The sequence below is a fragment of the Vidua chalybeata genome, chromosome 9, assembly GCF_026979565.1.
Source record: "Vidua chalybeata isolate OUT-0048 chromosome 9, bVidCha1 merged haplotype, whole genome shotgun sequence".
Classification (NCBI taxonomy): domain Eukaryota; kingdom Metazoa; phylum Chordata; class Aves; order Passeriformes; family Viduidae; genus Vidua; species Vidua chalybeata.
The window spans coordinates 3287861-3315417 of NC_071538.1; the positions used below are offsets into that span (position 1 = coordinate 3287861).

Genomic DNA, 27557 nt, shown 5'->3' on the forward strand with positions numbered 1-27557 from the left:
AAATGAACCTGTGATTCTGCAATGGCGAAGACAGCTGATTCAGCCCCAAAACGCATGTTGTCACCCTCACGGGCACCCTGAGGGCAGCGCCCTGGTCAGATGCCCTGACATCAGCCAGCGTCACTGGGCACCACCTGGACACCCTGTGGAATGGGGACCCTGGAGACATCCCTGCCCTCTCCCGAAACCTGCCAGCGATACTCAGCAAGGATATCCAGTGACACCCACAAAATCCAGCTCTACACCTAAAATAAACCCAGCCTTCTAACCCCAGTGGCCCCTTTGATGGAATGTCTTCAAATTGAGAGTTAGATTAGATATTAGAAAAAAAAGTCTTCCCTGTGAGCGTGGTTGAGGCCCTGGCACAGGCTGCCCAGAGAAGCTGTGGCTGCCCCATCCCTGGAAGTGTTCAGGGCCAGGCTGGATGGAACTTGGAGCAACCTGGTCTAAGTGGAAGGGTCGGCAGGATGATGGAACTAGATGTTCTTTAAGATGCTTTCCAACCCAGACCATTCCAGGATTCTGTGATTCCATCCTCCCGGCCAGGCCAAGCCGTGCCCTTGCTCACGCACACACACACGTCACTGGCTCCCAGACCCAGACGGAAGGTGCCCGTTGCTCAGTGCCCCGGGGCAGAGCCAGGCACTGCCAGGGTGGACACAGCCCCACAATCCAGCCCTCCACTCCCTCCCCACCCCTGAGGCCAGGGAACCTCTGGCAATGGGGGTGCCCACGGCTGCTGAGGGCTTGTTGCTGGCTCCGTCCCCAGGAAGGCCATTATCTGTGCTGAGCCCTACCTAGGCATTTTAGGCGGACTTGCCATGCTAGAAAAACAAGCCTGCCAGAGCCCAGGCTCGCCAGGGCAGTGGAAGGCAGGGGCTCCACACGGGGCACGGCTCTGGGAAATGGGGCTCCCTGACACAGGCTGGCCTAGGGGGACAGAGCATGGTGGACGCAACCCTCAGGATTGCTCCCATCCATCTTCTGAGGGTCCAGGCTGATGGGAATGGGGCTAAAAATGGTCTGCTCCAGCCTTGTCAGCTGTAATTAAATCCTTAAGGGATTATCACGCCTCGTTGTCTAACCAGGAGGCAGAGAGACACAGCCTAGCCTGTGCAGGGCTGTTCTGAAAGGTAGTCCCTCTCTACTGACAGGAACTTTGCCAGGACTTGTCCTCATCCAGCTGGTGATTAAAATGCAAAAATCCCCATGTTCAGGGAGATCACCACCGTTATCTCACCCTAGGTTAAAGCCTTATTTTAAGGGCTCATCAGCTTGATTAGGTTATCAAGGCAAAGGAGAGGTGCTCAGCACCAGCGTAATTGCCAGCATCCTCCACATCCAGCTCACCCCTTCCTCCCAGGCAGCCCAAATTCCTTGAATCCTTTTTTAGATGCTAAACCAGCATCTAACAGCAAGGCAGAGGGGCAGGAGCCCACACCCTGGGGCTCCAGCTCCTTTGGAGGTGAGCCATGCCATTGCTCATCCCCCAGAGCCCTGGGGTGGGGATGCTCCTGCTTCCTGCTGCCTCGGGAACTGCTGGGCTGCTACCCACGACCCTACTGCCCAGCTGGCACGTCCCATCCCCAAGGCTCCCCAGGTAATAGCCTCCTTCAGCAGCAGGGTGTGGAGTTTTCCAGGCACAGACTTGCCCAAAAATAATTTTTTCCCTTTGAATGCTGCTGCAAAGCAAGAGATGAGGCTTTTCTTGCACCTCAGACTGGGAAGAGACATATTTTCACTGCAGAACACCCTGACACAGGGCATGGGAAGCCAAAGATGAAGCAGAGGCTTTGAAACAACTCTTTTAAAATTGAATTTGAAAGCAACTAAGATGAAATAATAGCAGTCAAGAACCAGCAGAAGTCTGGGGAGGTTTTAGAAATGCCTTTTTGTTGTCTCTGGCTGCCAATGGAACCTGCAAGGTAGCAAAACCAGGACACAGGTGCTGGGTGATGCTGCATGTCCACCTGCTGAGCCCCAGCCAGTCCTAAAAGGTCAGCTTTAGGCTCCCACTGCACATTTAGGAACCTACTTGGTTTTCACAGCAAAGCCTTCAGTGCCTACCTCAGCATCCTTAACTTTGGGGAGAGTTGTGCTTCACTCTGCAGCAAGGCCATGGGATGACCACAGAGAGCCCTGTGCTGCACAATCTCTGTGCTGCAGCTGAGCAGTGGCTTTAGTTCATTAAGCTCACAAAATCTCCTTTCCCAGACTAACACCCAGCAGGAATCTCCTTGAAGTCAGTGAAGCGTGGGCAACATCAACAGGCTGAGAACCTCTAAAGGCAGCCACGATCTCGCCAAAATAATTTAAGCCCTGCAGAACTTGTTTCATGCACCTAAAATGTCATTTTCAGACACAAAACTACTCAGATCACCTCTGTGCTGGGTTAGAGAGGAGACAAGGAAAGAGTGGTTGGATTTTATGTGTTCAGCCCTTGAAGTGATGGAAAAGAGTGCATTTCAGAAAATGGAGAAAGACTTTTATTGTCCGTTTTTAAAAGCATGAATCTGTCTATAAAATGTTCCGAATGGCCAGGCAAGCAGACCCAGGACCTCCTCATTCCCCTTTAGTTGTGAAGGTTCAGGACCACAGGGAGATCCTGAAATGGACTTTCTTCCTTGAAAATTATAGAACACATTCCTACCTAATTGTGTGATTCCAGGAACTGACTCCAAGGAAAACACGCAACCAATGCAAGACTCATGATACAATCACGGCAGCCGTCACTGGCATTTCACAGGCTGCTCAGAGAGGTTTGCATCCAACACCCCTGCAAGCACCTTGGAAATACCAGCTGCAGAGGAAGCTCAACAGTTCTCCTTTCTCCAGACTTCACAAGATGATGAACTCAAGAAAGTCCTCTTTGATCTGCAGCACAGCACTGCTTAAAGCATGGTCCTTCTGTGAATAAAAAGAAAAAGCCTCACTTCCCTCAGAGAGCAAGGGAAAATTGTGCCACTTGCCACCTCCCTGACATTCCAGTCCAGGTGGCACTTTTTCTTTGGTGGCACAAGTCACACGTCAGCTGAGATATGGCTTCAGACAAGACCTTTGGCAGCATCTGTGCCACAAACCTGCCAGCTTTGCCGTGACAGGGAATAACACCCGGAGTGGATGCAAATCCTGACTGCTTCCCACGCTCTGCATTGGCTCTGCCAGGCTGACACCTGTGAAGACCAGGATGGCCCCTCAAAGCCCCTACTGGCAGCTGGGAATTGCTGACTCCACGAGACAGGCTTGGTCGGAAATAGTTGATTTCTACCTTTCAAGCCCAACCAGCCTGTAATAACAAGAGGCACAAAGGCAAATCTGGGGTGCATTCTCAGGATGATGAATGTGTTCGCGTAGTTTGCATCTGCAGACAGAATATAGCAGTACCAGCCTTCTGCTATTCCCCCACTGCTGATTCATCCCTGCTCCAAAGGACAGCAGCCATGCTGCCCTTGCTCTTTTCAGAAGAATCCAGGGAGACCAGGAGGAACCGACACTGTCGTTGGTATGTCTGGGTAGGAAAGGTTTTACCTGCAAATTTCAGATCTACTAACAGTGATAAATGATTACCATTACCCAGGCTGCACAGAGCAGATGTTTTCCAGTCCAGCTCATGTTCCCAGCTTTAAGAAGAAGATCGGAGGAGACCACACCCCCAGATTTGCCACATCATTATTTGGCAGGTGGTTTAATTGCAGCGCATGAAACTGAGAATACCACAGGGATGACAATGGAGCACTCCTCTCTTGTTCTGACAGTAGTCCTGCAACATAAGCAAGGTCTCACCTTCCAAGGACTGCTGTGCCCAATCACAGGTTCACTGAGCAGTGCTGGCTCCATCAGTCCTCGGAGCAACGCAGCCAGACACAGACACTGGACCAGGCTCCTTGCCGAGCTCCTCAATCCGAGCCACGTGAGCACTGGGATCCCCTGCAGCGTCCTTTATTTTGCTGGAATAAAATCAAATCGTAGCTGTGACACCCCCCAGAAGTGGTGTTACTTCCACCTCCAGCAAATTCTCAGACAAAATCTGAGTTTGAGTCAGTCTAGACTTCATGCAAGAGGAAGCCACTGGAAACCCACATCAAGGAGGGAACACAGCCCAAGGGACACAGCAGGTCTTGTACAGGTGGAGCAAAGGGCTGGAAAACTGGGGCCAAGAGAAAAACATTCAGTGCTGCTCCAGGCCATCAGCACTCCTGGCAGGCAAAAGAAGGTATCTGTACTCCAGGAGTCTCCTCTACACCTCTGAACCTGTCCAACCATCACCCTCCTGAACAGAGTTACTCTATTCTCCTCCTTTTCCCCAAATTTCTGCAGGACCTTATTCATGAGGAAGCTGGAAGGTACAGAGCTGGGGCTAGGGGTTTTGTTTGCTTCAGTTTCCAGGTCTCACAGGGTGCCTTTCCCTCCCCCACAGGACCGGCATCCCAGAGAGTGCCCTACACTTTCAAACTCCATTACATCTCATCTGCATTCCTGCCAGGCAATGGCCCATGCTCTGGGCTGGCTGCCAGCAGCTGTGCAGCCCCACTCCTCTCCTTCCTGCACTCTGAAGAGCTGCTGGTGTTCAACAGCTCCCCACCAACTCCTTTTCTTCTCAGGGCTGTGTTAGTGAGAGCCTGGACATTGCAGAAGCCCTTGTGCTAGGCAGGGCACAGCACGTCTGCAGCAGAGTCAACATTTCAAGTGCTCCAGTGCTCTGCCAGGCATTTTAGCATGTGGGATGGCTGCAGCTGGCACCACATCCCCAGGGAGGCACCTGGGAATGGGCTGTACCTGGGAAGGTAGGCACCAAACAGTCCCACTCAATCCAGAGTGCCATCGGGAAGGCAGCTGCTGGCCATTGCCCAACCCAGGAGTTTCACCAGGTCCACAGGGGAAACGGCTGTCAAAGGTAACTGTGCTCCAAGGATTCTGGGAAGAGTTGCACAAACACCACGGGTAGAAAGTCAGTGACAAAGTGAAGCAACGTAGACTTGCAAATGAGGAAATGAGAGCCTTCATCACGCTGATTGCTGGGCATCCTGGGCAAGGACAGCAGGAGCAATGCAGCAGTTTGCTGCATCACCCGCCAAAGCACCTTGGCAGCACTCCCACAGCTTGAGCTGTTTTTAAAGGAAGCCTCTTATTCAGCCAGAGAAGCACAGGTCAGGTTTTTTTTTTCCAACATGAAATGCACTCTGAGCCCCTTGCAGGGATGGATGCAAGTAAACAGTTGTCCAAAAATACAGGACTCGTGGAGTAAAATCGTTGCAGGGCAAGGAAAGGTACGGCACGGATGCTCTCCTGCTGCTCACTAATGAGGACATTGAGGCTTCAGCACCACTTGACCTCAGCCCTTTGGACATCCAAGGACCCACCACTGCGTTTGGCCGGTTCAACCACCGAACTCAGAGGGCTGTGACATCCTCCTGTCTGTCTGAGGGCTGTGATGTCCTCCTATTTGAGGGCTGTGATGGTGTCTGAGGGCTGTCACGTCCTCCTGTCTGAGGGCTGTGACATCCTCCTGTCTGAGGGCTGTGACGGTGTCTGAGGGCTGTGACGTCCTCCTGTCTGAGGGCTGTGACGGTGTCTGAGGGCTGTGACGTCCTCCTGTCTGAGGGCTGTGACATCCTCCTGTCTGAGGGCTGTGACGGTGTCTGAGGGCTGTGACGTCCTCCTGTCTGAGGGCTGTGATGGTGTCTGAGGGCTGTGACGTCCTCCTGTCTGAGGGCTGTGACATCCTCCTGTCTGAGGGCTGTGACGGTGTCTGAGGGCTGTGACGTCCTCCTGTCTGAGGGCTGTGACGTCCTCCTGTCTGAGGGCTGTGACGGTGTCTGAGGGCTGTGACGTCCTCCTGTCTGAGGGCTGTGATGGTGTCTGAGGGCTGTGACGTCCTCCTGTCTGAGGGCTGTGACGGTCTCTGAGGGCTGTGACGTCCTCCTGTCTGAGGGCTGTGACGGTGTCTGAGGGCTGTGACGTCCTCTTGTTTGAGGGCTGTGATGGTGTCTGAGGGCTGTGATGTCCTCCTGTTTGTCTGAGGGCTGTGACGGTGTCCCCAGCACGCTCCACTGAGGACCAGCCCTACGGCACACCGGCACTGCAGGACTGCAGCGAAGCTGCTTCCATAATAGAAGCCTGAATGCAACAAGTCCTCCTCCAGGATGAAGTACCTCTGCTAAAGAAAAGCAGAGAACAAATAACTGCAATGGTTTAGCTCATACAGGTCCCCCCCATTTAATGCAAACAGCCCTCCCAGGTAGGTGAGGAGCTGATGGTCACACAGTGTCCTCCAAGCTGGAAAGACCAATGCTGGGTTTTGTAGAGGGTCTGCAGTAAATGGAAAGCAAAGCCTTTTCTCCTGGGCTGTACATTAAAAAAAGACACCAAAACACAGCAGAGGTACCAGAGCAGGGGTGGCCAGAGGCACTGAGTTTATTGAGGAGGCTCAATAAACACCTGTGCTCCTTGGCTCACACCTTCACACTGCCACTCCATCACCACATGCCCACACCTGTGGTTTGGCACTGCAAGTGCTTGGCTGTCCTCTTACAGAGCTCCAGGACCTTTCATGTGTTAAAGTGATTTCGTTTTTTCTTGTCCTGGAAAGAAAACAGCGAAGATTTAGAAAAGTTCCACCAACACATAAAGTTTCCAGGGAGCAATATTTGACCCTTGGTGAGGACAGGATTGGTGCTGCTAACAGCTGCTCTACAGGGCTGTACCAATTTAGAAATACAAAACAAGACTGAGGTTCTGCAGAATTTAATTCCAAAACTGTTGTTTAACATAAAAATGTTTTAAAACATGAGTTTTTAAAACATATTTTAAATAAATATGTGCAAGGAGTAGTTCTTCTCCCACAGTGAACTCCTGCAACGATTGCGCAATGCTATTTTCTGGTGTCGTGGTTTGACATGGAAGTGAATTTTCCCAGGAAGTTGGGTCAAACCAATCAGTGGTCAGGTTTGGATATTGGCACCTGGAGTGACCACTGAAAGTATGGACACGCCTCTGAGAACACAAGGGGTTAAAAGCAAGAACTCCCAGGGGAACTCTCTCTTTTGGTTCTGGTCGTCAGAGAGTGCAGACTCTCCCCTGCCCAGCCATCGGCTGGGTGGGGGAGGGGAAGCCACGCGGCCTTGTCCAGGTAGGCTGAGGGGGCTGAAGGTCTGGAACCGAGCCAGCTCCTGTGGACGGAAGGGTGGAGAGAAGCGGAGATGCCTTTGCCCCCCCCCCACAGAGGGAAAGTGACAGAGAGCCTGGCGGCACCTGGAAATTTGCCGGCAGAGGAGAAGGAGAAAGGGGGGGAATGCCCAGCGTGGGAGACGGAACGCTGGACCGAGATATCAACCGTCCAGGGAGTCTGAACTTTTAACCCTTTCCAGGAAATGAGGGCTTTGTAAAATATTACTCCTCCTTGATTTGTAGTGGAAGAGAGACAGTCCGGGACCTGAGATGTTAGAAGAAGAAATATTTAGGTGGGAGGAGATGATGAAGTAGCTTTTGGCTGGACTTTTCTTGTTAGCCATGGACTGAACCAAAATCTCCTGCAATAGAGACTGCATTTTACAGGGATGCAGTGGTGACCCAAGGAGACCTGTTTCAGCTTCAAACAGCACAGGAATGGCAAGAACCGAAGAAAGCTGAGGAGGAAATGGTGATACCCTCTGTCTTCAGGAAGAAGGTGATTCCTGTTCTTGGACCCTTGGCCCCAGGGGAAAATGGGGGGGACTGTAGTCCCAGGATGAGAAGCTGAACTGTTGTATCCTTGGGTCCGTGGCAAAGCATCCTTAAAGGAGCCCTATGAGCAGTCTGTCCATGCACGGTGGTGAGAGCACTGTGACATGGAATGGAGAGTGCCCCACTGGCAGATTTTCTCTGGGCGGTTGCCATGTGTGACAGGGAAACACAGGGGGGCAGCTGTGTTTCCTGGGGGGTCTGTGGTGCAAGAGGGACTTCTCTCTCCCTTGATAGTTTGAGTATTGATTATCTGAAGGGTGGGAATTTGATCAGGAATCCCGGGTGATGTTTCATGGCTGGGTGTGTTTGGAATTGGGAGGAGGAGGGGTGTTTTAAAAGGTCTTCATCCTGGATTTAGTTCATGTGTTTTCTGTATTAGTAGTAGTTTAATAAAGTTTTTTCCCCTTTGTTATTAAGCTTGGGCCTGCTCTGCTCTGTTCCTGATAACATCTCACAGCATTTATTTAGGGAAGGTGCATTTTCATGGGGGCGCTGGCATTGCGCCAGTGTCAAACCATGACATCTGGTGTTATCAAGAGTCAGCTTTAACAATAAGGAAATGGTAATAAAGTTATGATTATAATTAAGGCAACTCTAATGGGATTTTGTAGACTGCGATTGGCATCCCAAGCACAGCATCAGACAGAAAGGGGAACATACAAGGGACAAATCTCCAGGACACCGTCAGAATTAGCAACTGCTTGGTTAATTAGAAAGCTCCATTTTATAAAATGCAGGAAACAAGATTAATTTATAAATCAGTTTATTTACAGATTTTGTTCTCTTAAAGTACATTTCAGTTACCAAAGATATTTACACTGGTGTACACAGGGACCATCCTGGTTATTTTACAGTTCTTAATTACAAAAAAACCTCCCCAACCCCTCCACATCCTTGGGTCTGTCTACTGTGCAAAGCTGCTGTGGATGTGAACATGAGCTGAAACTGGCCCAAACCCCAAGTTACCAGGTTATTTACACATACACAGTAAATGGGTTTCTTTTCAGCATCTCCACAACACAGTACACGGGAGACCGAGCCTCCCAAAAGGCGGCTTTGCAAATGTGTATTAAAAGGCTCTGCAAAATCAAGGAAAACCCCCCCCCCCCAGTAAATGCAGGTTAATTACAGTATTCCTTTTTCATCTGTATATAATTTTGCATTTAACACTTAAATTACAAGTAAGTTCAATAGTTTGCTTTTCTCCATTTTAGTTGGTTTGTAAACACTTCAGATGCACTAAATACCTTGCAAGACTCAAATGTTTGTCTGTTGAAAAGTACTTTGTTTTCCTAATACTCTTAAGGTAGCAAAGAGATATGAAAGTTGGAACTGCACACAGTTCCTCGCAGAATAGTCACTTAAAAGGTCTCTGTCACTGTGCTACTGAAGGTCTTCTGCAGGTACACACTTATTCAAGTATTGCAAAAAGCTAAGGCCACTTTTTCAAGAAAGGAAAAGGAACAAGATGGGATTTTTCAATCCCTCATTCCACCTTGTGAGGAACAAGCCTTCTCTGAAAGGCAGAAGTACTGATATTCCAGGGCTTGGCTCACAGAGCATCCTGCTGTTACAGAGGTACTCACACTCCGTGCTGCCACAAGCCTGGGCTTTCCAGCCTGGCTCAGAGATCCTTCCGAAGATGGAGCAGCATGTCCCCAGTGATGACAGCTGCTGCCCCAAACAGCTCACAGGTCTCAGCAAAATGTCCCAGCCTTGAATCTTCTTATGTGGTTGCACCAAGATAACCAGGATGCAGAAATATCATCTTGTTCTTACAAAGGGAAGGTTGGGGAGAGAAGCAGAGAATTCAGCCTGTTTGTGGGACCCCAGGCTTCCCCATATCTCCTCACTACCAGCCTGACCCAGCCTGACCCTTGCTTCATCGCAGTAATCATCAGTCCACAAGTACTCAACCCACTTGAGGTTTTGAACATACACTCAACTCAAAGCAACTCAACACACGTGAGGTATTGAGAAGGTAATTCATGTACGTTCAAGTCATCCTAGCAAGGATTGCTACCAAAAATAAATCAGTGATGCCTGCAAAGGAACAAAGCCATTACTTAGACACAGCTTCCTTCTGTCCAAACACCTGATAAAAACAGTTAGTGCTTCTGTGAAGGGTACTACAGCCAAAAGACAACAGGCACACAAGCTCCAACAGGCCCCCATAACCTGTTGGGCCCAACTGCACAACCTCTCCACTCCTGCTGGACAGACCAGAAACACCCCGAGGCCCTCAGAACAGCAAAAAGCCCTGGGGATGCAGGACAACCTTCTCAACATTGGCCACAGAATCTACAGAACAGAACCTGACGTGATGCTCCAGGTGCTAACCGACTCTGCAGGTTTCTGTCCTCTTTCCATAATTGCTACCTATAAAAAGCAATCCTTGCTATTGAAAGAGATACACCCAGGAAAGGGAATCTGAGGTGGTGACCCAGTCAGTGACACCATGCTGGTTAAATCTAGCAGCTTTAGTTTGCTTCTGTCTTAAGTATCCAAAGGTTTCCTGGTTCAGCATCATGACATTTGACATGAACAAATGAATCACTTGAGAAAAAAAGCTGAGCAATGCTCCAAGACCATTTGACTTCCAGCCAGCCAAAAGGCCCACTACTGAGGGACAGACATACATATTCCCACTGGAGGTGTCCCTATTCACCATTATCTCCTCCTTGTTCTTCCACTCACAGAGCTCCCATGGATATGGCTCACCACTAACTCACAAGTGAAGTGCTGGCAACACTATATCTGAGAATCTGTATGGACCTCTGGCAAATCCAACATTTCCCAGTGCTGTCCCTGAAGAATTACCAGCTGTGTGTCATTGTGCAAAATGCAAATATTCCAATGATAGCTTTCAAAAAATCCCAAACAATAAACAACTCAACGAAAAAAAAAAAAAAAAAAAAAAAAAAAAGGTGGAAAAGAGAAACCAAACTGGAGCAGTAGAAAAGGTATGCACAGCAGGAAGCCCAAGAACCAAGCAGATGAATGAAACATTGAGATGCCCCCTGCCACGCCTGTTGTGGTCTGCAGCATCTTTGAGGCACCTCTGAGGGCTTCAAAGTGTCTGTCTACACTCCAGTGCCTGGAGAATCTGACTTTCCTCTGGGTCTTGTCCCAGGTTAGCAAACAGGGACATCCACTGTTAAGGCATCAGCGTTTGACCCCAGATTGTCTGTGTTCCTCCACAAAAACCACAAGAACAGGAAGAACAGGTCAGGAACCAGCACTCAGCAGAATGACACCGCAGATGAATCCAGCCAAATCAACCAAAATCAACCACATAATATGGTGCAGAAGTTGTGGGAAAGGAAGGGAATAGAAAGAGCTGGGAATTTTCACACAATTTTTCAGCTCAGCCCCCTCAACTCTCCATTGTCTCCGAACCAGCTGCTTCGGTTTTCAAGCTCCACTCCTAGACCTGTCTTTGCGTCCCACCCTTGGTCACTGAGGTTTGGCTGTTCCTACCTTCACCCCCTCGTATCTGCCTTGTGAAGCTGGAGGTTTTGTGTGAAGAATATAGGGCTCTGCAAGTTTCCAAACCAGATGCTCTCTCAAGTTTGTCTGTCTCAAAATACAAGACAGTACAGCCAACTGCACTGGACACTCTCCTGTAATCCACATAATAAATTATCTGAAAATAAATAAAAAACCCACAAGCACAAAACATGCAGACAGTCAAGCACCAGACACTGCTTTCTTTGGTGAATACACTCTGTTCTCTAAATTGTTCAAGTAACAGCTTCTCCAATTCATTAGGTGACAATAAGGAGAAAGCTGAGGGATTGAAGGCCAAATTTTTGTGAGGAAATGTTTTCCACTCCTGCATGTCTCGTGCCTGAGAAAATCCTGAGTATCCATTATCTGGGAGCAGCTGGTGCTCCAGGAAGAGAAGTGCTACATGGTAGGAGGAAAGTTGTCCATGGGCTCATCTTTCACACTTGACATTAGGCAGGCTTTATCTTGCTCCATCTCAGAGCAAAGCAGCAAGAATTCTTTACTTGTAGGCAGGAAGAAACATCATCTAATTTCCCTGGACTGGGCTGGCACCATGCTCGGTACCACATCACAGAAGAAAGATGAAAACCAGCTTCATGGAGAAGTGAATTAAATAGGCTCTGAAGCAGAAGGAACTGATGCACATTGTTAGGGCTTCAGGAGAAGATGTGTTAAGATTGTAACACTGTTCAGTATGGTAAGTCTCTGTTTAGGACAAAAACCTGACCAAACTGTTGCTTCTCCAAATTACTCACATTTCTAAAGACAAGTTGAGTACTGATGGCTGACCACCATTTCAGCAAAACAGCCAATATCCCAACTTAACCCAACTCTTTCAGGGAACAAGCTGAACATGTCAAAGCCTCAGGCCAGGGCCCCAGGCAGCTGCTGACAGTTATGGGACATAACTGACAGTTATGGCACATGAACAGTCTTGAGCACTCCTCAAAGCAGGCTCAAGTGAGGGATCAGCTTGTTCCAAACAATAAATCTGGTGCGAGGCCTTGGCAGCCAGTTCAGGTTCTTTTCATCCCATCTGAACTGCCTGGGAACCCCATGCGTGGAAGTCCAGCTGCAGCATGTGCAGGGAGGAGAGCAGATCAGGAGTCAGAGAGGGCTGTGACTCCGTGGTTGGCAGCTCTGAGCTCACTTCAGCACTGTTAGACAAGCAGCAGCCTCCGCTGTTTCTCATTTATCTGGTTCAGTACATCAACAGTGTCTCTGATTAAGGCCTCGAAGATCCCATCTGCCAACTGCATCTTGACACACAGTTCATCCTCGTCGTAGTTCACCCACTGCGCTTCTTCCTCGTGGAGTTCCTGCACCTTGGAGGGTAGAAAGGCAATAGAAACATTACAATTCTGTTGCTTTAAAGTAATATTGCCTGCAAAGTTCCAGAAAGAGTCCAAAGCAGAGTCTGCCTGTCAACAACATATCTGTCTTTGTAAGAGATTACAGGAAACGCTTGGAATAGCAAAACGAACACAGATCTCTCTGAACCAGGCTATTTCACTGGATGAATGTTTTCTACTCTTCACTGCAGCATCCATTTTAAAGGCTTTCACATTCCTGCACAACTTTTTCACTTGAAAGGACTCAGCTAATGGGATAGTCTTGGCCAACAGTAGAAGCTATATTAATTAATTAGTTCCTAATTATGTTTTTGCAAGAAGTTGATTCCATGCGGCTTAAACTAGCAAGAAATAATGGAAAGGCCTTGAAGAGGGCAAGGGGTATAAGAAAAGATTTCACTGCAGTTCAGTTTATAATATAATAAGAAAACTTTAGGGAAACAACTAACTTCCAATGCTTCTGCATAGGAAGACAAAATGCTTGCAAGTGTTATAAGACAGCATTACAACTCATTTGCACAGAATACTCCATGCTTCGTTGGATTTGACAGCATTACTGCAAATGGAATTTTGTACCAGTACATTCAAAAAGTACTTATTTCCTTCTATTGCTAAATGATTGACAAAGAAAATCCCCTTTTAGTGCTCACTGACAAATAGGTGGTTTAGTATCAGAATGAAATATATCATTTCATTCAGCAAAACAAGTCTTATTGAGTCTCTTGAAATTGGATGTCTTCAATTAAACTTATTAAAAATTTTTCTTACTGACCATTTCAGTATTACAGACAAACCTTAACAGAGCTCAAACATTTTAGAAAGAAGGAATGAATGCAAACATCACTTGTATTTAAAATGACAAAAAAAACCTGTTAAAAGCTCTGTCTCTGCTCAGCTTCAGCAGAAACCTCCTTTGCCCATAAATCTTACACTCTGACCTCAAAATACATTTACAGTGTACAAGTGGGGCAGAGACCTAAATACTGCCAAACTAAGGTTAAACATACTGAAAAATCCACTAACCCAGGATCAGTATGTAATAGTGTTATTTTCTGAGACAGAACATGAACTATAGCCCCAACACATTCTCTTCCTTTTGCCTGAAGCTAAACCTCCCAGGAACTGGTCTGTTTTGAAGCTGACAGCTGCTGTGGCACAATGATGATTCAATAACCCTAGCAGAGTGTGAAGCCCAAGAAAAGCCTGCTGTGGGAACCCCAGGGAACTGGCACTGCTGCAGGATTTGCAGCCTTTCATAAAGTCCTACTTAGACACGGGGCTTCAGGCTGACAGCTCCTTTCTCCCTCTCTTAAGAGAGCTTGGGGAGAGGGGCAGGGATCTCATCCTGCAAACAGCTTTGGAAGAGTCATGCTGCCTGCTTACAAATCTGTGCTACCACAGCAAGTGCCTCTTTCCCACACAGCTGTCAAGGACAAGGCATTAATGGCTTCATTAGATTTGTTACTAATAAGGAAGAAGCAACACCATTTGCAATCAAACTTTGAAGGAGTGCTGTAGGTGAAAGATAATTTAAATGGAAGGCTAACAAGTGGTAGATAATTGGGTGTGGGTTTTTATGGGGGTGAATGTCTGAAAGAGACTCCTGAACTCTCACACAGAAACGTGCTGCTGGCAACCTGTATGTGCTGGTTGTAAATACTGATAAAGTAAAAAGCAGCATGTCCCAAGTCCTCCCATCAATAAAGAAGCATAAGATAGAAGCAGCAATTTGCAGACTGATCATGTGTTATGTGTCTGCTTCATAGACTGTTTAGATAAGGAAAAGAAAGAGACAGGGGTCATGAAAGGAAGAAGTGATGCTGGAAAAGGATTCCCTAAAAGCAGAAGTGATTTGGGAAAAAACAATAGGGGGCTCAAAGGGAGAGGGTGAAGATGGCTGCTGCAGGAAAGATCCTGGAAATGGGGGAAGATCCTGAACACAAAGGAGGTGGGTGGAGACAAATGCCAGGGGATGCCCGGGGACCTCTACCCTCTACCGATGACATCCAAGGCTGGTAACCTGGAGCAGCTGCACCACAGGACTGGCTGGATTTTCTGCCCAGCCCTCCCAGGCCAGCAGCCACTCCAATGCTGAGAAGTGAAGTCAAGACTTAGTGAAGGTAACACTGAGGGTGGAGGAAGCTAGTGAGTAAAATAATCAAGCAGGTTAAAAGCTCTGACCTCACTGGCCTTGAACAAACCTCAATATCCAGATCCACGCTAAGGTGCTGTTTATTCTGTCTCCCTGACAACTGTGTGATGAGACAACTTCTTTACTGTGCTCAAGCAGGGAAGAGAGATAAAGAAGTAAATGAGAGGGGAGAAGGTACTTGATCCAGGCAGAGAAAGGCTGGATGTTTAATAATACCAGAAAGAAAAACAGTATCAGTGATTAATTTTCTCTTGCCTGTATCATTCCTCCCTCTCTCAGAGGCAGAGTGCACAATTTCCTTTGGCATTAGGAGGACTTCCTCGAGCATACTTTTGGAAAACTGTGAGAACGTGCAATTTGCAGCTGCAGGTAAGTCCTGTTTACAGTGTATTCAGAACACGTGTGGAGACTGCTGTGCTGCTTTGCAGCCCTGGCTGCACATCTGAGCCAAGGCAGTTGCAACTCCTTTGTGTCTGGGAAAGATTTGATCCATTTGTTGTGGATCAAACTGCTCCTAAGTAACTGAGACAGTTTCTTTAATATTTGACAACTATCATGGCTTGCAAGGAAATGGGCTTTGCACTTTCTCATGACAAAAGTAAAACTTCACATGTTTGATATTAGGAAGCAGGATCTCTATACCAGAAAGAAACTGCATTTGGGTGAAGTCAGGAAAACTACAGTTTTAATGAAACTGAATTCCACCCTACATGAAAACATAAAGAGCAATGAAATGCAGAAGGCTGTGTGGTATTTTTTTCCTCTGTGTCTTTTTTTTTTTTTTTTTTTTTTTTGTATGCACACTTTTTATATTAAAAAAAAAACCCCAAACATTTAAAGAAGGAAGGAATGCACACAAAAGAAAAACCAGGAGATAACATGGTCACATGATCCTGCTGGCCCTCTACTAAATGTCACAGCACCTAAAAAAACCCCACATAAAGTAATATAATCAGAAAGAAATTTAGAGTGACTTAGCATGTTTTGATTTCTTGATATTCCTGTTCAAAACCAAGAATATCTCTAAAATATACTACATTTAAGTAGTCAGTAGGCTATTTGGGAGACTGAAAAGAATAAGCATCCACGTACAAAGTAGTGTCTTGGAAGAAGGCCAGCAGGAGGAAGGCAGGCAGGTGCAGTCTCACAGCCCTTTGCTCTCAGAGTGCCTGGAAACCTTAAGACACAGCATACAAACAGCCTTTCAGTATCTTCTTACTGTGCACTCCCCTTGGGTGTAGATCTGGGGTGCTGCAGCAGTGGCACCTCAAGCTTTCCAATTAAGCCAGCTAGGGAGGAACAGCTCCGCTTTGTTGCAGAGCTTCTGCACAGAGAAACATTTTGGTTGTTAAGTGAACAGGTCAGAAGATCAAGCGCTTTGCAGCACTCTGCTGGCAAGCTCCTCAGGTGTGAAAACCTGGTTTTGGCAGTATCATGTGAACTCTGCTTTCTCAAGCTCCACATAAAAGAGAAGGGGGGGCTGGCAGGGAAAGCAATGGCAGAGTTTGTTCTAGCCCCATGCAAACAGATCAGCACAGGGAGTTTTGGCTGAAGACCCAAGTGGGAAAAAAAAGCAGTGGAAACAACCTATTGTCAGGCACCTGAACTTAAATAAGGAGAGAGTTCTTGCTGTAGTTTAAAAACAAGTTTTGAAAGGTGCTGGCAGCTCTGATGTACCAAAATGTACATTTGACATTCTCCACAAAGAACAGACAGCACACATGTGATAAAGGAAGAACATGAAAGGACTAAAAGGGAAGAAAGCAAATACTTAGACATTCCTTTAACTTGGTTTTAAACAAAGTAGCTTTTCATAAGCTTGTTTACTTTTCATTACTTGTTTACTAAAAGCCAAGATTTGCTGTAAATGTTAGTAACTGGAGGAAATATCCAGCATATCAGAGGGATCCCTGAAGAATCCCAATATAAATTATTTTCTGAGGACAGAGATGCCTGATTGAAGACAAAATGAATGCTGCAAAAGGGAGAAGAGGAAGATGGTCTTTTGTCACTGGCACTAAAACATGACTCACCACATTGGTGTCAGTGCTGGGAAAGCACAGACCAAAGTGAAAATGCAACTAAAAGTGCAGCAATTGGAGGAAGCTGCAAAGCTCCAGGCAGGGCAAGGAGGCAAAGGATTAACCTATCCTGTTCTCCCTTTTGTTCCCAGAAAGTGTGATGGGCAGCCTAGAGGTCCCAGTGTCACAGGGATCACCAGTGCTGCTTCTCCTGCTGTGCCCCTTCCCACAGGCATGAACCTTCCACTGGGAATTAAGTTTAATATGATAAACCCAGAATGGCACATCCAGGCATAATCAGGGAGAGAGGAAGTTCAGTCAAACAGCCTGGCATTTGTTTCTGTGCCTACAGAAGAAATAAAAGTCATGCCCAGCTCCTGGGTCAGACAGAACTGGACAGTCAGGTGTGTTCAGTCTTCTCAGTATCATTAAAATACACAGTTGTCTCAGCAGAAAACTGTGAAGGGATGTTTTCATTTTAAGGTTAATTTGACTTAACGTGGAAATGAAGAAACTGGGAAGAAACTGTGCTGTAAGTTTAAACGCAAGTAACAGAAGCCTAAGAATATTCATCTCTGCTTTAAAAAGATCATGTTTTATTCTAACAGTCATTGCCTTTACAAGCATCAAAAGAAGGTGGGGAATCAATCAGCTCATGTGTGTATTTACATGACATCCCCTACACACTGTAGTGGTGCATACTGGCTACATCTTCACACAAACTGGAACTAAGTAGTTTGAATTGTGATTTTCAAAGACAACTCTACAGCACCTAAACCTACAAAAGCAATCTCATTTTCCCTTTCAGGAAACTGCTCTCTTGTACTACTTGAATACACTTTCAGCATAATCTGGAGAATTCTAAACCTGGCCTCTAGTTTAGAGCTACCCCATGAGCTACTGGGGATAGGCAGCAGGTCTTGCACCTGTATATCCACTTCTGGCCTTGGGTCTGTGTTACCACAGAACTCATGACCTTAAGCTGGGGTTGACTAGGAGACAGAGAAAGTTGTCCAATACTTCATGTTTCACAGAGACTTTAATAAAATAGAGTTCAGTTTCTCTTGCCTTATCTCCTTAGATTTTCAGTTAAAAGTTCCTCTGATAGTGCCTCACATCACAGTATAAATTTGTAAGAAATGCCCCGGGACTGGCTTATTCCTAAAGCATGGCATGCTGCAACCTTCACAGAGTTATTTCCAGTCTTCAGCTGAAGTGTTATTACCATATTCTTGTGAAAACACAATAAAATTAAACACATTATTTATTAGGCCAAATTTGTCAAAGCTCAATTAATCTTTGATATCTGGCTCTGCATGTAAATCGCAGACTGGATTGTCTGAACTTCAAACATCACTTGAAGCACTCTGGATGCCTTCAACTAGAACAAATGTTTCCAGCCAGGAATCTTTCTTTCTAGCTATGTTGCAAAAAAATTAGGAAGTTGGTACACATGCATAATAGCTGTTGTATTAGTTCCCTTCGGGATCGAAACATGGAATTTTTGGTGCATGCTTTAACAAAATCTATATCCCAGAATCAAGTGTATCAGGATGTACTGGGATTTATAAATAGGTATTATATTTACATACAATTAAACCCCTGTGTTGGAAACCTTCCAGTGATGGGCAATTAAAAGACCACACGACCGACAACTCCAAATTACTCATATGTGCTCGTTGTGTGGAATCAATTCCAGGTGTAATTAAGTGAAGCAGTGTTAATGATGACTCATATTCCCAAGCAGAACCTTCACTATCATTATAGCCAATAAAGATGTTAACCATCCTGGCAATACAAGACAACAAAATAACTTTCAAAAACTGTACACAGCCAGACATGCTCCATCTTAGGCAGTTTTAACACTGAACTGTCTCTGCCCCAGTGGCAGCTGCATTCACTAGTTTAATTACATTCTCTGTATCACTGTCTCAAATAAAATAATAGTACTTCAAAATAAAAACATTTTATATTAAAGTAAGAGGAAAAACATATTCCCATCTCAAAGAAAAAAATTTAAATAATTCAAATATTTAATTGTTTCCTTCTGGAAATTCGTGCTTTTTGGGAGTGAGTGAATTTATACTGCAGTCAAATGAGTAGGCAGAATTAACTCAAGTCACCTTCCCTCACTGGCACTGGACTTTTGACACCTCATGTACACTTTGTATTTTTTAAACAGCATGACTGAATACTGAAAATACATTCATATGCCACACTTCAGTCTAGTGGACAGCATCTGACAAGATTGTTTGTTTTCATCCACTTACTAGTATGTGATCCACCCGGTCTCGTTTCTTCCGCCCAAATTTCATCATCTTCTGCCAGTCTGTTTTGTGGTTAGGCTCTTTCCTCAGGCTGAACAACTTCAGTACTTCAGCTGCAATGAAGTTCTACAGAACAGTAAAGGTGAGATTTATCACATTTGAGCTAAGAAATTAAAGGTATGCACAAAGCAGCTGCCCTGAAAAGTCACACTATAGATTTCACATCAGCTTGCAGGACAATTATTAAACCCAGAAGTGGGGGGGAAAACAAGACACCCACTGCTGTTTCAACCTTGAGAACAGACACTTTCAACACTACACAAACAGGATTCCGACAATTTATTTTACGGGAAAATATTAAAGAAAAGCAGGGTGAGAATTTGGTGTCCTTGTCCTGTGTCCCTGCTGTCCCCAGCCACATGCTTTTGAAAATCTTCTCAACCAGAGTGATTTAGATAATACTATTTCTTTATTTTCTTTGCTTTCCTAGACAGTTAACACACTGTATCTTCAGCAGGTTAATCAAAATTTAGTCAACTCCCTCAATTTCAGAAGAAACAGTGCAGGTGGAAGTTTTCATTTGTGTCCTGATGAGCATTATGGAAGGTTCTTTGTGGAGGGCTTTAAGGGAGACGTGTTTTTCCCCAATGTCCAAGCCCTGCAAGTTTAACCTAGGTCCAGTCAGGCTCTCATTTGTCCGCCAGGCTCTGTGATTTTCTCCCTCCTTGAGCCCTACCACCAATAACATGGAGGGCTCCTCTGGCTTGTCAAATACGACAATGCCCTCGCTAGTCAAATTTTGGGTTCCTCTGGGCAACTCCTGCTGTCCTCGGAGAGGCTGGTATAGGTGTGTGTATCTGAGTGAAAAATCTAGCTCATCCCATTTGGCCCAACCCTACTGTTGGATCCATTCCAATTTAGCCATACAGAGCTCCACAGGAATCTGCTACAGCAGCAGGCTGTCAGTATACCAATGTTATAAGATCAAGGTAATCCTGGCAGTTCTACACAGAGGACTGAGGTTTAAAAACAACCAGTAGCAGTCATAAGGACAGGGAGGCCAATCTGTTGAGTATAAAAGGACCATTCTGACAAATTTTCTTTCAGGTTGGTAATCTTTCTTTTCTGAACTAATCTCCTGCTGGATACACCTCTTATGATCTTCTAACACTCAGGTAAATGCCAGTTCAGTGTTTTTCATTTTACTTTCCCTGCTCAACAAAGATTTCTTCCTACCTTGATTTCATCCAGATCATTTGGATCTTTGACTCGGCGAAAATAAGCAGATGCGATCCTACACGGTTTCATCCAAATGGGCTGATTCAGATTAGGATCCTCAGCAAAGATTTCCCCAAAGATCTCTCTTGTTAAATCAAATACCACCTGAACAAAGGAAAAAGCAAAAGTTATGCTTCTTTTGTCCATGATAAACTTTCAGAGGGCAAGACCAAAATGCCTGAAGACCATACCTTTCTATAAACCTGCTTGTTTATGGTGTCTGTGTCCTGCTCTTGGAGGGTACCACAAAGATCTGTTTTAAGGCTGCAGCTTTGAAGATCATGACCCAGTTCTTTCAGTTTCCAGAGCTCCTCAGCTGCTGCATGCACCATCCCTTCCACCTCCACTGCAGTGTGAGGGACTGCCAGGGGCTCCTCGCTCGGCTTGGTCGGCACTTTCTGCGGCTCTGCCTGGGGCAGCACTGCTGGTTCCTCAGCTTGCTTCTGCTGCAGCTTATGGGAGCTCAGGCCATAGTCCTCATCAAACCAGTCTTGGTCATCTCCCAGCACACTCAGGAACTCCCGGTTGAGCTCCAGCTCTGCCAGTCTCTTGGCAAGCTCCTCCTGGCCACTGGCACCAAACACGGGACTCTCCTGCGAATCAAAAGCCACAGAGTAAATGTGAAAGCGGTGTCACACCGTTGTGTCCCTCAGCTTACATTTTTAAATGTTTTACTGATGTAGTTGACAATAAATGGTTACCAAAACAAGCCATGCACTGGGATACACAAAAACATATGAGACACAAACAGAGCATACAGGTAAATCTCCACATCATCCAGCAGAACCTGGGAGAAAAACTGGTGCCAGACCACTTTCTTCATTCAATCATCCCCAGTCAAAGGCACAAGCAACTCTTAAAATCAGTGCAAGATGTCTGCTACTCACCGGTCTGGGACACATGTCTGGAGAGGAAAGCTCTTCTCTGTCATCTTCCAAATCAGACCTTAGGAAGAAGTTATTCAGTCCATCTGGAATCTGCTTTTCCACCTGCTGGGGTGGAGTAATGGCTTCCTCCTTCACATCACAGAGCTCCTGGTTGCTGAGCTGGATTTTCTCATTTTTGATCTTCTTTATTTGCTGTAACTGATTGACTGTGTCTTTCACAAAATCTCTTAGTAGACTGTCTGTCAGCAAACTGACCTTTTCCAGTTGTTCTTTTGACTTTTCTTCCTCTCTAAGAGGCAGGCTGAGCTGTGCTTCTAACAGGTTCTTTTCTTTTGTCAGCAAATCCAGCAGTGGGGTTGCAGGCTTCTCCATGACACCAGGAGAGAGATCATCTAACTTTTCAGCACATTCCTCTCCCAGTGTCTTCTGCCTCTCCAGTTTTTCAGAAAGGAAATCTGACACGTCATCCAACTGAACAGTGGAAACCTCATCCACAACACTAGAAGTGAGAGGAGTGTGGCTGGCCTCCTCTTTTACAGCATCCTTCAGGTAATCCACCACTGACTGCTCCTGGGCAAATGAACCAGTAGCTACAGAAATCTCTTTTATGCTGTTTGCTTTAAATGACAACTCTTCTTCAACCCTTTCCTCAGCTGAGGCTTCTGAAACAGCTGTGTCCACAGGAGCTTTATCCTGGGAATAATTCTCTGTTGTGTTTCTGCTCTGGCTTTCAGCTTCTTTGCCAGGTTTGGAACTTTCTCTATCTTTCTGCTCAGCTTTGTGTTGTTTCTCCAGTCTATCATCAAAGAATGAGTCTTCATCATCCTTATTTTTGTCTAAGTGGCTATCGATACTTTCTGTAATGTGAGAGATTTTCTGAGGAGGAGCAAAAATACCATGCTTTTCTCTGCAGTCAAAATATTTAATATCATCATAAGTTCCATTATTGTTCCCTTCAGGTTTATCCAACTCCACACCAGCCCAAAACCCTTTGGCAAATTTAGTAAGCCCTTTGAACCGCAATGTTCCAGGCTGGACTTTACTCACAAGTACTCTGTCTCCAATGTTGAAATTGGACAAACTATCTGTTTCTTCTGTGATTGAAGCTGAGGCCCAGAGTGGTGAACAAGCTGGAGCCTGTTCCTGCTCCACATCTCTGCGTTCAGCATTTTTCAGAAGTTCTGTTGGGGACTTAAGTTCCAGCAGCCTCCCTGAGTGCATGCTGCCAGAGAGAGACCTGTCACTGAGGCACTCGCTGATTTCGCCATCGCTGCCCAGGCTGGTGGATCTGCTTCGGCTGGCCTGGGTGTGCTGGGACTGCTCCCTCAGGGACTCTCCGTTAGCAGAGAGCAGGGACCCCTCAAAGTCATCTCTGTAATGTTCCCCAGGCAGTGTTTCTTCAGATGAAGCTTGTTTTCTGGAAGAGGATCCTTCAAAGTCTTCAGGGTATGATGGCTCTTTTTGACTCAAGAGCTGCTCAGAAAGCAGATCACCATTTTCCTCTGCAGATTTGCTGAGTTTGTGAGAAGTCTCCTCTATGCTTGGGCCACTTACAGCATCTTTATTTGACTGGCTCTGTTCTAAGATTTCTTCTGTATCATGAAGACTTTCCACAGCTACATCTAACAGTTCCTTCTGAGAGTGTTTGTTTTCAGAGCAGTGATCCAGTGAACTCTCCCTTCCTTCATCTAACGTCAGCAAGACGTCAGAACTCTCCACAGGCTTAACATTAGAACCCCCACTCTCATATTCCTCTGACTTTATGTATTCCAGATCTTCTGTAATCTCAGATTTATGGCTAATGGTAGGACCAACACCAGCTGCATTTACCACTTTGTTCACTGACTCAAGGGATATCCTGCTAATGTCTTTCATATCTTTGAGACGAGCTGAAGAGCTATCTGAGGAATCACCAGATCCTGCTCTGGAACTCTTTGGTAACACTGAAGCCAAGGAAGCTGTTCCAGAAGGTTCTCCTGCATGGACAGCTGTCACAGCCACCTTCTTGGTGTGCACAGACACAGATCTCTCGGTTCTTGATGGCACAGCTTCTTGAAGGAAAATAAAAAGTGGATTTCAGCAGATTGTACAAGACACATTGTTTTATTGCAAACTGCAATCACAGGTAACTAAATTATTATCAAGGTTTCTGTGTTAAGATACAAACTGGTGCCTTGGAAACATATACTTCTGGCTGTCCTATGAACATGAGCAACTTCCATTCAATTCCAAGGTTATAAAGCTTTCTTTCTACTTCTGTTCCTTAAACCAGCATTGCAAGGTAAGGACTCAGTTATTTGTTTGCAAGCCACAAATACAACAAAGATTAGAACAGGAGATAATGAGATAATCATCAACTACAAAACAGTGAAAAGTATCTGAACTCAAGTGGTAAAGGAACAAGAAACAAAAGAAAGAAAAAAAGGTTGTAACTTAATTATGGTTTCATAAACACCTCAAAAAGAGTAAACTATATACTGAATACACAGGGTATTCTGCAAAAGCAGAATCCTGCTAAATAAAACTGCAAAAAATACAGCTCCATCACTATCATTTTATGAAGTCTCCATCCTCTCTTAAAGCCTCTTTTGAATCAAGAAGGAAAAGGTTCAAGATTTTTAAAACAGTTAAGTGTTCAAGATCTTAATCTGTAGTATGGATTCTTCCAGTTACTTACCTGCATGTTCTGAAACAGATTCCAAAGATGCTCTGGATCTCTCTGACTCAGTCAGTGATTTCCAGTTTTTAGCTGTCTCAGGCCTAAATTGGAAAAATCAAATTGCATGAATTACAGTTACACCAGCGGGTGATGTTTGGTTGTTTTTTTTAATAGATAAAAATGGAAATACAGACATGTACAATTATAACACCACACCAATGTGGCACTATAATTATAACATCAGTAGTTTGCTTTGTCAACATACTCAGTTGGGCAGTTTATAGTGGTTTTTTTTGTTGTTTTTTTTTTTTTTTTAATTTGAATGCACTAAAATTGCACCATCTGCTGGAGAATATGAACACTTAAAAATATATAGTAGGAAGTGCAGAAGATCAGTTGAATTCTCTACTTTTTAAAACCACAGATCTAAACCAGATTTAAGTTGCAAAGATGAATGGTTTGCCTCACACAGTGCAGTGGACATAATGAGTGACCAAAATGGAAAAAAAAAAGCCTTCAGGCTAATAATCCACACACAGTATCTGGCAGAATTCTTGCACAACAGAAAATTACTATTACTTTTAAGAAAACTGAAAATAGAGCCTGAAAAGCTGGGCAGAAGAACAGTGAGGTGCATAAGGTTACAGCCATGGTAAATCTTATCTGTTTGGGTCTGGTGACAGCAGCAAATAGGTCAATTGGAAACTGCCAATGTCCAGTGCTTTAAGGCACAGCATTTAGCAGCTTTTCTTGCATCCATGGTTTTGGCTAAAACAGCAATCAGCCCCTAAATAATCTTAAAAAGAAGAAGGAGAAATCCCAGCTACCTATGGAGGGGTGGTGCCTTGATCTTAGGTTTTTCAGCAGCAGTTGAGGATGGAGTTTTAATCTGAGGTTTGGCTGTTGGTGATGCCTCCAGATCTTGGCTCAGCTCTGCTTCAGTCTTCTTGATAAACTCATCATACGACTGCACATGGAAAACAATTCCAACTGTTAATACAGTAAAACACAACTACAATTCAGCAATCAAAACCTATTAAGTGCATAAAGAATACACTCAGTTTCTCTATAAACCAATCTATTTAACTTTCCCCAAATCTACAGCTGCAAATCCTAGAAATTTCATTACTTTACTTCCAAAACCAAATTACAGGAGCACTAATCTTTAAGCCCAGCTAGGATAGTAATGTGTATAAATGTACATAACCCCCAGAATGCTGCAAGCAACCCATTACAGACAGACATTTAAAAAGGGAATGGCATTTTTGCCTCAAGGCTCTGGCTCATAATTGGAAATGGTTAAATAGCCAGGTTGGATGGGACTTTGAGCAACCTGGTCTAGTGGAAGGTGCAAGGCTCTGGCTCATAATTGGAAATGGTTAAATAGCCAGGTTGGATGGGACTTTGAGCAACCTGGTCTAGTGGAAGGTGTCCCTGCTCATGGCAGGGGGGTTGGAATGAAAGGATTTTCAAGGTCCTTTCCAACCCAAACTGTGCTGTGGTTCTGTGTAATAGTCACACTGCTATCACAACATAGTGTCTTTCACAGCTGTTGATACAATATTTTGCCAACAACATCCATACTATCAAGATTTAGCCAAGGCTAACAATCTGCTACTTTGCCCTTCTTTCTTCTGTTCCTGACCTCCAGTTGTTTGATCAAACTGGCTTCCTGGGCCTTCAGTCTCTCCTTTTGTCTCTTTTTCTGCTCCTTTTTCAGCTGGTAAACCACAGATTTCCTTTTCCGTAGTTCATCTTTCAGGGCCCTGATGCGTCCTTCAATATCACTTTGATCAGAGGTGGTTTCTGAAAAAGTTTAGTTTTAGTCTTTACAAACTTGCACCTCACAAAACAATTCTAAGCAAAGCAATAAACAGTTGTTCAGTAATTACATAATACAGTGCAAGAAAAATGTCAAAGAATGTAATGTCAACATATTATTTAACATAGCAAGACTCTTAAGGTGGGATTTCAGATTCTAAACACTACTATGTGTGAAAGATAGAAAAAGGTGTTGCATCTTGCTTAATTTAAAATTTAATTTTCTTGCTTAATTTAAAATAATAAAAGAGATAAGCCGTGATAAAATAACTTGTTACCAAGCTTATTCACACCAACCACATGTGAACCACAGTTCCACAACCACAGCTCTTCAACATTAGCTACTTTTCATGTTGGGTATTGCAGAAATTCATTTTTATATTTAAAAATACAACTCGGAGCTTTACACCAAAAATATATCTGAAACACAGAATTACAACTATAATACAGAGTTTCAAGTTGCAGGGTACACTTAATTGATGAGAATGCCACTTGGGACAGTGGACTTCAAACCACGTATGAGTTTCTGGTCTATGCAGATTTTCTGTCACCTAGACTAAATACATCTATGAAATACAAAGCTGACTGGCCAACAGCTGGAAGGGAACTCAATATGAACAAGGCAGAGATTGTCACTGTCCCCAGATACTCAGATCTAATCTCTGCATGGTAACCCAATTCTACCAATAACTCTGATGATTTTCTTATTTCTGCTGTAACAGCTTTCCTTATTTCCTCCTAAACTCTCAGACTCTATAGACAGACTGCCTCAGTCTCTTATTAGTTGGTTTTTTCCACCCACCTTGTCCACTTGTTTCTTGCTTTAAATGTATACCAACATGGTGCAAAACAAGATCCTTGTCCCAGATTGCTGCTACCACAATTAACTATCAAAAACTCTTCAAAGTATTACCTGACATAGCCTTACTGGGGCTCCTCCCTGAGATGATGAACCCCTTCCTCTTTTATAGCTGCAGCTCCCAAGGGGAGGATTTTGGCTGGTTTGTTTGTCTAATGCTCACTATCACCTGTAGTGTTTTCTGGATGCTCATAAATGCCAATTTACTACTTCTAAACTTGGTAGTTTAGAAAGTCAGTTACCAATATGCTCTGGTCAGCTAGCAGGAACAGCTGATATTTCCCTAATCCATCTCCTTTCGGAACATATCAAACCATAATGAAGGATTCCATTCTTAACAACAGCCAGTAAATGCAATCAAACTACTGTATTCTTTTTGCATTAACAACTGTTGTTAACCATTCAAAGAATTTTAAAATCCTAAAACCCAAACAAAAAGAATGGAATCTCACTTGCTAATCAGAAGCACTTTGTGATGCCACTGTAATTAACAGCTCCTCCCTAACAGTAAGTGACCACTGTGTAATTACAGCATTTCTTGATCAACTCATAAGGGAAAGATCTGCACATGCTTTCATCTTTGACGAGCTTGGCGTGAATCAGACTGACAGGGCAATGACTTCATTGTTACTCAGCAGGCCAGAACATTTGTCTCTTTACAATGGAATGATTTATTGTGAAACCAGCACCATCCTGACTTCCCACCTCTTATATCTTTCTTTAGAATTTTAAATCAACGACTGTCAATATTTTGTTTTACACAAGCTTGTTTTTGTGATCACTGTTGACTACTCTACATTTCATAATGGCTTCCTTATATGACTGCTGAGTCAGAACTTTAAAATAACTTTATCAAGGCACTGAAAGCTTCACTGTGTTGGAAACTGCTCTCCAAACAGAATCCCAACATAGATTACTCAGTGAAAATACGTAGGTGTTTCTCACAGTAAGTTACCAACCATCACAAACAACAGCCAGTACACACAGGAGAACCTGCTAATTCTTTTTCCACTGAAAACTTACCATAAA

General features: G+C 44.8%; 1 protein-coding gene across 17 annotated transcripts in view; it reads right to left on the reverse strand.

Annotated features, from left to right (window-relative positions):
- Positions 1-2463: 2463 nt before the first annotated feature.
- The window catches only part of CEP350 (centrosomal protein 350), a 77100-nt gene continuing 52006 nt past the window's right edge, over positions 2464-27557 (reverse strand). For 9 of the 17 annotated variants that reach the window (XM_053951155.1, XM_053951149.1, XM_053951158.1 and 6 more), the window contains 8 exons: positions 25494-25654; positions 24676-24815; positions 23867-23949; positions 21190-23240; positions 20494-20895; positions 20261-20407; positions 19028-19150; positions 8469-12557 (listed from right to left, as the gene is read on the reverse strand). In XM_053951155.1, the coding sequence (XP_053807130.1) occupies positions 12393-12557; positions 19028-19150; positions 20261-20407; positions 20494-20895; positions 21190-23240; positions 23867-23949; positions 24676-24815; positions 25494-25654 (3272 nt within the window). In that variant the 3' untranslated portion in view covers positions 8469-12392. Of the gene's footprint in view, positions 6582-8468; positions 12558-19027; positions 19151-20260; positions 20408-20493; positions 20896-21189; positions 23241-23866; positions 23950-24675; positions 24816-25493; positions 25655-27557 lie in introns of those variants that run through there. The other 8 variants (XR_008432475.1, XR_008432473.1, XR_008432474.1 and 5 more) reach the window with 8 other exon arrangements.